At 34.4% G+C, this 10993-nt stretch overlaps 1 protein-coding gene across 2 annotated transcripts in view; it reads right to left on the bottom strand.

Moving 5' to 3' along the window:
- Nucleotides 1-8717: 8717 nt before the first annotated feature.
- Nucleotides 8718-10993, bottom strand: part of LOC115225809 — a 363608-nt gene continuing 361332 nt past the window's right edge. For both annotated transcript variants that reach the window (XM_036499165.1, XM_029796783.2), the window contains exon 9: nucleotides 8718-9725. In XM_036499165.1, coding sequence (XP_036355058.1) covers nucleotides 9441-9725 — 285 coding nt within the window. In that variant the 3' untranslated portion in view covers nucleotides 8718-9440. The remainder of the gene's footprint in view (nucleotides 9726-10993) is intronic.

The following is a 10993-nucleotide window of genomic DNA, read 5'->3' as shown; positions in this document are numbered from 1 at the left end:
AACTAATAACTTTTTTTGCATGCAACCAATTGTAACATCTAATTATTGAAATTTGAATAACACACAAAGACTATAATATTTTTGCAAATACTAGAAAAAACCGTATTTATTGATATTTTTCTCCTTATTTGTATATTGATAATTAGGGTTAAAATGTTTATTTTGGACACTGCCCAAAAGAACTATACTTTAGTTAAATTGGAAATTTCACTTTTCTCTAAAAATGTGAATGGTGTTAGTGAAGTTAATTTGCTTTAATAAGGGAATGAGAATCAATTTGCAGACTTTGCAATTGGTAACATCCCTCTACTGGTTAGACCTTGTTTCACTTTACATAACAAATTTGAGAAAGTTATCTGGCAGAAGGGTATCTCTACAATTTATAACTGATTTTAATTTGACCCTAGAAGGATGAAAGAAATATGATATCATCAGAATTTGAACATAAAACTGAGAAAGGTAAGAAAAATATATTACTGTGGCACGTAAAAAGCACTCACTACACTCACGGAGTGGTTGGTGTTAGGAAGGGCATCCAGCCATAGAAACACTGCCAGATTTGACTGGGCCTGATGAAGCCTTCTGGCTTCACAGACCCCAGTAGAACCGTCCAACCCATGCTAGCATGGAAAATGGACGCTAAACGATGATGATGATGATGTTAACAGTAAATGTGTGTAGTTTAGTGGTTGGGGTGTTGGACTCCTCATGAACTTATGGATTCAAGTCTCAGACAGGTGGAACATGTCTTTGAACTGAGCATTTCATTTTAGGTTGCCTTAGTTACAATCAGCTGAAAATTAGTATCAGTGGAAAATTATGACAAACTGGCATCCTGTTCAGGGAGGAATTTTGTACTCTTATGCATCTGGATAAGTAGCAGCCACGAAAGTTTATAGGCTTGACACAGACTACCATCAACAGCATGGCCATGACTTTATCGAGTAGTCTTTTTTTTTTTTTAAAGCTGGATATTGAGAAGGAGCTTAAAAAAATATATCAATGGAATCTGTCCACAATATAATTATTTTATTGGCCTCTAGAGTAAGGAAAAGCAAAGTCATTTCTAGCAGTTTCCTCAGAATGAAGTGGTCTGAAAATACTCAGGTTCAGTCCCATTGTGCAGCACCTTGGGTGAGTAAGTGTCTTCTACTATAACCCTGGGCCAACCAATGTCTTGTGAATGGATTTGGTAGACAGAAACTGAAAGAAGCTTGTCATATATATATATGTACATCTGTGCATGTTTTCATGTTTGTCCCTCACAACTACTTGGTTTGTTTATGTGCCTGTAACTTAGCAGTTTGTTAGAAAGAGACCAGTAGGGTAAAAACCAAACTTATAAAGGACTGAAGTTGATTTCTTATAGTAAACTCTTAAAAGGCTGTGCCTGAAACAAGTAAAAGATAAAAGATTGTGTATTTTGGCACTAAAATATTTCCTCTCTCCACTATCTTGTCAGTTAAAGATTTAATGTATTGGAATTATTTCTTTAGAATATCTACTTCAGTGTTGCATTGAATGTATATCCCATAAAAAGGTGGGGTGCTAGTTATATAATAAAGTGAAGGCAGTCAACTAGTATTCTTTGAGGAAAGAGGATTAGTGTTGAGTTAGAAGATATTGAATACATACTTTTGTCAAAAGCACTGAAGTGCAAAAGATTAAATATATACAGAGTTTCCTACCTTTATTCAGTAGTCATTGTCAAGTGGCAAATGCAATTTTTTCAATTTGACGATTCATTCTATAGATTTGTACAAGAATAAACAATAGGAATCTAATAAAATAAATGGCACGGTAATCTACAAGGAAACTTAAATTCTGTTACATTATGCAGGTATGAAAATCATCTATTCTAGAACGTCTCCATTGGTCAATGTTGACAACATGTCTGCACATGTATGTGTAAGTCTAGGTAAGGTTTTTTTTCTTTTGAGTGAAACCAGCAGTTGGTCTTGCATGAAAATCTCCCCCTTCCATGTCACTGATGTTTATCTAAGAGAAAGACCACCAACTTGGTCAGACTTAGCTTAGTATATCACTGGCATTGCTGCCAAAATGCAAAGTGGTGGAAGAAATACTGCAAAGTATCTCACCTGGCTAATAATTCTGCTAATCCACCACCTTAGTTTGGTATACTTTTTATTAACCCTGAAAGGATAGAAGGCAAAATTGACCATGGTCAGAACAAACACCACAAAGCACTATTCAACATCTTAGTGACTGACAATTCACCATCTTCATCTACCCTAAATACAAACTACATAGTCACCCAACCTGCTAAAAATAGGAACTAAATCTTCAGGTCTCATCCATACTGTTTTGAAAATGGAAGGACAGAGGACAGCGTAATCGTAGATATACAAAAGATGGAATGGTCATGGATGGCATTGCTTTGATCATATGTCTGCATGTGCACTGTATTCATTGGCTGGCTTTAAAGACAATATCCACTGTCATCTGTACTGTTTTTATTTTCTAAACATTCTGATTGATAAATCTTAGTTGAGATATCTTTGCTTGTTTTTCGATTTTTAAATACTAGAGTGAGTTTTTTTTTTACCTAATTGTACAAATAATCTCAGTTAAGAGACATTCTTGAACTATATTATCATTAAACCTTTAGCATTCAGATTACTGTCAGATGTAATGCTTTCTTTTGTTCAAATTGTTTTGAATTAATCAGGCATTATCATATAGCTTTGATATTTCAATGATGTGATTGCTTATTTTTAGAATGTTTGTGCAGGGTAAGTGTGAGAGGCTTGATTTGGCCAGTTTGAATGTAAAATATGTAGAATATTTGGGCTGGATATGGACAGTTTAAATGCTAAAGGGTTAAACCATACTATATGGATGGATACAATCCTTAAATTAGAACTATTGGAAGTTGGTAAGATGTAAAGCTTGTGCAGGTCTCTAGTTCAATGTAAAGACATAGAAGAAAGGAAAAAGAAATTTAAAAAAATAAAAGCATATAACAAATATACAGGCAAATGACCAGAAAACAATATAGAATGACCAGAAAACAATATATTAGTGAAATGTCAAAATATTTTATTTATAAAAATAGATGTGAATTCATTCTCTCTCAGTCATTATTTCTCTGTTCCTTTCTGTACTTGTCTAAAGGACATATTTGAGTATATCACGTACTCATAATTGTAAATATAAGGGTTGTAGGCAGAAAGATAGTAACACATGGACAGAGTAACAGATGTGTGTGTGTGTATTGTATATATATATATAAAACTTGAGATATAGATAGAAAGAGAAATGAGAAGGTAGACAGAAAAATATGGAGATAAGCAAAAAAATATATAATGATGGACTGAGACAAACAAAAAGAAACAGAAAAATTTACAAAAAAGTTCATTAAAACATCATTCAAATAAGATAATAAAGGAAATGATATTGGTTCCTTACACAGGTATAAGGGGTAAATTTTCTGTACGGTGGGATATACTTTATATACAACTGGTTCTTATTCTAACAACTCTGGGATGCTATTTACATTATTTACATTTGACGGATATTTGTCCTCATCTTGTTTGTTGCTAATACAATGTTTCGGCTGATATACCCTCCAGCCTTCATAGACATATGGCTTAGTGGTTAAGAGTGCAGGCTACTAACACCAAGATTCCGAGTTCGATTCCAGGTAGTGACCTGAATAATAATAACAACAACAATATCAAAATATACCTTAGGAATGAGAACCCAGGTTCGAAATTTTCCCAAGACACCTGATGAAGGCTGGAGAGTATATCAGCCAAAACGTTGTGTATACAACAAACAAGATGAGGACAAATATCCGTCAAATGTAAATAATGTACATAATTCCTCATCTCTTAAATATAGAACTGTAACTCTGGGATGATCAAAAAGTAATTTTGAACTTGCAAGATAATGGTAAAGACTCATCATCATCATCATCATTGCTGTTGTTTAACGTCCTCTTTCCATGCTGGCATGGGTTGGACAGTTTGACTGAGGACCAGCAAGCCAGAAGGCTGTACTAGACTCTAATCTTATCTGGCAGTTTCTACAGCTGGATGCCCTTCCTAATACCAACCGCTCTAAGAGTGTAATGGGTGCTTTTTATGTACCACTGGCATGAGGGCCAGTCGAGTGGCACTGGCAACGACCCTGCTCGAATGGTGCATTTTATGTGTCACCAGCATGGGAGCTAGTCAGGCGGCACTGGCAACAACCATGCTCGAATGCTTTTTATGTGCCATTGGCATGGGAGCCAGTCAGGCGGCACTGTATTAAATCTGACATTACTGTTCCAGTTATTTCTAACATTGCCTATATTGGTTGTTTGTGAAGTTAAGATGACTATAAAGTTAACAGTGTTGATTTCTTACATTTGTACAAAACTATAAATTTATGAGGGAAGTGGGTTGGTCCTATAACATGACAAATAGCTATTTTATCTACTCAGAAACAAAGTTGACTATTTGAACTTGAAGCACAAACATCATCATGATTGTATGCTCAATTTTCAACGCTGGCATTGACTGGGCAATATGTCATGGTCCAAGTCGGATATTTGGAGTCATTGCTTTCCTAGACTGGTCAAGAGGCCACATCTTGCTCATATGTGCCTGTACTTATTTTTAAGTGTGGTACTTATTTCCTCAATATCTATTTCTTGAAGTAATAATTTACAGTACATGGAACACACACATGTACACAGTGTGTGTATATAATATATATATATATTATATATATACACACACATGTACACAGTGTGTGTATATATTATATATATATATATATTATATATATATACACACACATGTACACAGTGTGTGTATATATATATATATATATATTATATATATATATACACACACATGTACACAGTGTGTGTGTGTATATATATATATATATATATATATAAAAAGGCGGCGAGCTGGCAGAAACGTTAGCACGCGGGCGACCTGCGTAGCCGTATTTCGTCTGTCGTTACGTTCCGAGTTCAAATTCCGCCGAGGTCGACTTTGCCTTTCATCCTTTCGGGGTCGATAAATTAAGTACCAGTTACGCACTGGGGTCGATGTAATCGACTTAATCCCTTTGTTTGTCCCCTCTGTGTTTAGCCCCTTGTGGGTAGTATAGAAATATATATATAAGTAGATGTAAACATGGCTGTGTGGTTGGTAAGTTTTCTAATCACATGGTTTTGGGTCCAGTTCCACTGCACAGTGCTTGGACAAGTGTCTTTTACTGTTGTCCCAGGGGTACCAAAGCCTTGTGAGTAGACCTTGTTGGAAAATGAAAGAACACCATCCTATGTGTATGCATGCGAGTGTTTCTGTGTGGTTGTCTATATCTGCATTCCATCTTTGAAGCTGATGGAATGTAATATTTGGAAAATAGTTAACGGTTAGCAGCAGGAAGAGCATCTAGCTTTAAAACAATATCTCAATAAATAATATCTGCGTCTAACCCATGCAAGTATGGAAAAATGAATGTAAAACAAAATATATTTATATAGTTCATTTGCAATTTGTGACTCTGCCAGAAAAGGCCAGAATTGTCACTATGAAAGGCTGCTAAATGTAGAGAACACGTGGGAGGAGAGTCTGTCTAATGTGGATCCGACAGAGGAACCAGCTATCTAAATAGACAGTAGCTTGGAAGATAAAACCATCAAGGAAATGAAGACAGGGAAAGCCCCCAGTCCATCAGGAGTCACTGCTGGGATGCTTAAAATATCTGGCAGAGCAGGATATGGTCTAGTCACCTGTGTAGTTAATCAGGTTGTCTATGAGGGAGTCATACCCAGTGACTAATGTAGCAGCATTATAGTCAAAAAGGTAAATGTGATGCCTTAGACAGAAATCATCACGGAGGTATCAAATTGCTGGACCAGGTGATGAAAGTTACAGAGAGTTAGTCTAGATGAGATGCAATTAGGTTTTGTATTGAGGAGAAGCACACCTTATGCTATATTCCTTGTAAGCAGTTGCAATAGAAGTACTTAGCCAAAAATAAAACGCTTCACTTGGCTTTTGTTAACATGGAGAAACATGTTAACATGCATTGACCATCAGATAAGGTGGTCAATGCAGAAGCTACAGATAGACGAGTGGTTGATGAGAACTGCACAAGCTATGTACAGGGATACTGTCTGTAAGGTGAATGCTGGCCACAGCATTATAGTTTTTCTTGTAAGACTGATAGGCTTTAAGAGTCGCTGATGAAGGATTGGTTCTCAGCCTCCTCTTAAGGAAGGGCATCCAGCTGTAGAAACTCTGCCAGATCAGATTGGAGTCTGGTGCAGCCATCTGGTTCGCCAGACCTCAGTCAAATCGTCCAACCCATGCTAGCATGGAAAGCGGACGTTAAATGATGATGATGATGATATCTCTATATATTTAAAACTGAGAATCTGTGTCTGTCTGTCTGTGTGTTTCTCTAAAACTTGAGAACTACACAACCAATTTCATTCAAATTTTACACATGCCTTACTTAAGGTCCGGGGAGTGTCATGGGCAAAATCTTAACCTTTTCCCTAGGGCGACCCCACAGCAATATCATATCTTCTCCACTATTTCAGTATTACGTGTTAAAAGTGAAACAAAAACATCTCTGTTTCTGTTATGCAGACACTTTCACTATTAAAGTGAAAGTATTATATAACAGGGATGAACCATTAACAATGGTCATCCATTTAGCTAGAAGATCCGCTATGGTCTTATATGCTACACCACTGGTTTTCAATTCATATAAATCAAATTAATATTCAATTTTTCACCCTTATGTGTGTGTGTGTGTATTAGCAATTCGTATAAAATTGCATCAATGACTTCAACTTGAATAAGTGGTTTCACATAAATGGAGATATATTAAAAAGGTTTGTTGCTTTTATTATTACTGTTTGACTATTGTAATCAAAAATTTTTCACTAATTTTCCCCAAAATTATTGAAAAATTTTTTGAAAATTTTCTCCAAAATTAAAAAAACTTTTTGAAAATTTTCATCAATTTTTGAAAAATTTTTTGGAAATTTTCCCCAAAACTTTTTGAAAAATTTTTTGAAAATTTTCCCCAAAACTTTTTGAAAAATTTTTTGGAAATTTTCCCCAAAACTTTTTGAAAAATTTTTTGAAAATTTTCACCCAAAATTTTTCAAAATATGTTTTGAAACTTCTCACCCAAAATTTTTCAAAAAATTTTTTGAAAATTTTCACCCAAAATTTTTCAAAAAATTTTCAAAAATTGTTTAAAAAAAAATTTTGGGGAAAATTTTTCAAAATGTTTTGGTAAAAATTTTAAAAAGCCATAGCTTTTTGACGGCGTCTAACAAAAGAAACAAGATAAAGAAGAGAGGCAGAGAGTTTCACGGGAAAGACAAAGTGAGAGAGGGAGAGAGAGTAAGTGACGACGTTCATAAAAATCTATGTTCAGCCATAGCTTTCTCACGGAGTCTAACAAAAAAAACAAGATAAAGAAAAGTGGAAGAGAAGCAGAGTTTCACGGGAAAGACAAAGTGAGAGAGGGAGAGAGAGAGTAAGTGACGACGTTCATAAAATATAAAATTTAAAATGTTTTGTCTTTTCTTAAACACGAGATATAGTGTTCAAATTCAGGATGTTTTTGAAAGACACTATTTTATAATCATAGTATATATACTTTCTCACACAACAATTACAATATATTTATTTTAAATCATTTATTTATTTTAAATCGTTCATCTTTCTCTCCCCCCTCTCTCTCACACACATTACTTTGGGTGCGAAAGAGTTTTGTTCTTATTTTACGCCGAGTAAAAAAGTGTTTTGTTGACAATCCATTTATTTAACAACAAAGAAACAAAGAGGTGAGTAGCAATTTGTCAGTGAATTGCACAATATAGATGGGTACAATTTCCGAGGCTTCCACCACACCCACTCCGTTTTACGGACCACAAAAAGGGTTTTGTAGCATATTAGGAGGCCAGAGTAGTTGATTCCACGCAAAAAAAACCCAATTATGCGAAAATCGTGCGAGTGTTAATCTACAAATCTAACTACATTTTTCCATTCATTTCTGTTTATGAACATGTATGCATGCACAAAACATGCAATAGGTGTACGTACGTACATGTGTGTTCATGTCTGTTGCCCATATATATTTATATTATATTATATTATATAATATATATATATATAATATATATATAACATAACCAATTTCAACGGATTTTGCCCAAATTTGAAGTCGATATTACTTAGTTTGGTTTGAAATAAAGAACTTGATTAGCTTAATAATCGTAACTTAATCCCGGGCAAGGGATATACTGCTTGTATATATAAAACCAATGAAAAAATAAAAGAACGCTTTTTAGCCTTATGTCAGTCTTGATCCAATAGACCAATGATGAAAGCGATTCCAGCAGTGATCACCCAGTCTTTTGAAGGATATTTAGGACTATATTATTTGATTGTCCTTTAAGACAGGGATGGAGATTTGGCTGCTATTTCAAGTGGTCAAACAACTGCAATGATTTCTTTGTTCTAACATATGATGACAGAACTACTATCTATTTGTACAAAACAATTCATTTACTTAGGTGATATCTAAGACTGAATCAGGACAAAACTTAACAGTTTACTCAAATGCTGTTAGACTGATATTAACTGTCACAGACATGCTAAGGAATTTACATTTCAAACTAAATTTGTTAGTTACTATAAATTGACTCAGTAAACAAATTTTGGTTTTATTTATATTTCCTAAAACAATTTTGGCTACACAAACATTTTATTAGATTTTTTTCTTATGCTTGTTTAGTACGTTTATGGTAAATAGATAAAGCAATTTATTTATTGGTAGACCTTAGTGATGAGAGGTAGAGGAAGATTGCACAGATGAAGGAATCACAACAGAATTAAAAACCATTCAACCATTTATGGTTTCGATTTTTGTACAGTGAATTGAAAGTAAAATATTATGGTATATTAAATCTGAGTCTTGGCAGAGTTTCTTGGAAAAAGAAAACGAAAAAATATTACGCTATCGGAAAAAAAAAACAACAAAAAAACTATCCTATCAAAAGTGTTAGTGTGAAGAGGTGTATTAGGAAGCCTACCATTATAATTTGTCTTTAGTCTTCATTAACATATCACCATCTCCATTATGTAAAAATATCATATGAAGCTATTCTCCAATACCATTAACAAATTAGGGAAGGTTAAGTTTTTCTTGATATAATAAAACATGACTCAAAAACAACTATTGCATACATTTTGATTTTCAAAGTAGGTCATTTTCATTTATATAAAAATAAAAAAATATTCAAATTTCTGGTCCATAGTTATTTTACACTCATTTTTCTTTTTTTTTAAAGCACCCAGTTCACTATATTACATTACAGGACAAATTTGTCAAAGTTTACTATAAATCCCTCTTCATTAGTAGAAGAGTGAATACGGATATTAAAATCATGTTAAGACAACACCTCTAAAAACACAACAGGTACTGTTTCCTTCCAAAAGTGTTGGCCAAAGAAATTCCAGAATATCATCACTTGTTGAATCTGATGTATGGAAGCGTGTATGAAAGTTTGGATTGAAAGTCCGTGAATCATAGCTGATGATGTAGCGTGGATTTTGAACATTTAATGCCCAAGACACTCGAACACATTCTTCAATATACTGTCTTAGACCAGAACTTTGGCGGAGGCATGGATAATCATACAAGGTCAAATATATTTGGGAGCAAACTTCCTGCAAAAGAGTAATGATAGATGAAATTATATAAATGATTAAATGATATGAGTATGTGTGTGTGTGTATATATATATATATATATACTGCGGATGGATGAGGAGAGATGTGTGAAGAAGTGCCACTCCCAAACAGTTGAAGGTATCAGGGGGAGAGGTAGCCCCTGCCACCTGTGCTGGTGGCACGTAAAAAGCACCCACTGCACTCATGGAGTGGGTGGTGTTAGGAAGGGCATCTAGCTGTAGAAACACTGCCAGATCAGACTGGAGCCTGGTGCAGCCTCCTGGCTTCCCAGACCCTGGTCGAACCATCCAACCCGCTCTAGCATGGAAAACGGACGTTAAACGATAATGATGATGATGATATATATATATATATATACACACACACACTCATATATAGAAATGTATTTTTATGATATCTTTACTTGCTGGGAATGTAGAAAATACTGTGCCAGAAGGTGGAATGAAATGTCATATGAAGGCTCATTAAAGCAATATTGTTACACCTATTGCATGAGACACCCATCATTGCCACACTTGTAAAAAAAAGTGTAAGACCCCAGCAGAACTGAAAAGCTGTATCTGTGCTGCCAATGTTTAAGAGAACAATCATGTAATGGAATTACTTCCAGTCAAGTTACAGCCATCATTCATGTATGTACATATGAATGTCTGTAGATACACATACACACATACGTGCTAGTGTGTGTATAGTATACAGAATTAAATATAAATGTTCACCTTTTTATTGCAGAAATCAGATATTCACTCAAAATTTCATTACCCTTAACAGCAGAAGCATTTTTTCTATACCTATCTATCTTTTGTTAAAGAATGTCATGTTTGAAATTATTTTTTTGTTGAGATATGTCAAGCTTGAGGCAATGTGACTTGCAGAAAATACTAATTCTATTTTTTTGTAGATATTTAACAGCATTACTGCAATAATAATCATGAAATTTACTTTTGCAGTTAAAGGGTTGATAGATTTATTGGGTAATTACACATTTCTGCTGAGACTAGTCTCATGATATTGTAGTTTAGTTTTCCAAGTCTCTGTTTCCATTCAGTTGTTTTATAATCTATTGCATGATGAAAGTCTTAATATGATGTCACCAACTTATTTATGCTTGTTGTAGGCTCACCTGTACATGTTAACCACTGGAGCACTATCCAATCCACAATTGGTCAACTGAATTTTTTTTGTAGTCATTATACCAAATCAGAAACAAAGTTGACTATGCAAGAAGTTGAACTCAGAGTGCA

The sequence above is a fragment of the Octopus sinensis genome, linkage group LG2 (genome assembly GCF_006345805.1).
Source record: "Octopus sinensis linkage group LG2, ASM634580v1, whole genome shotgun sequence".
NCBI lineage: Eukaryota > Metazoa > Mollusca > Cephalopoda > Octopoda > Octopodidae > Octopus > Octopus sinensis.
Note: the sequence above shows the minus strand (reverse complement) of the source record. Positions and strands in the feature narration are given on the sequence as shown.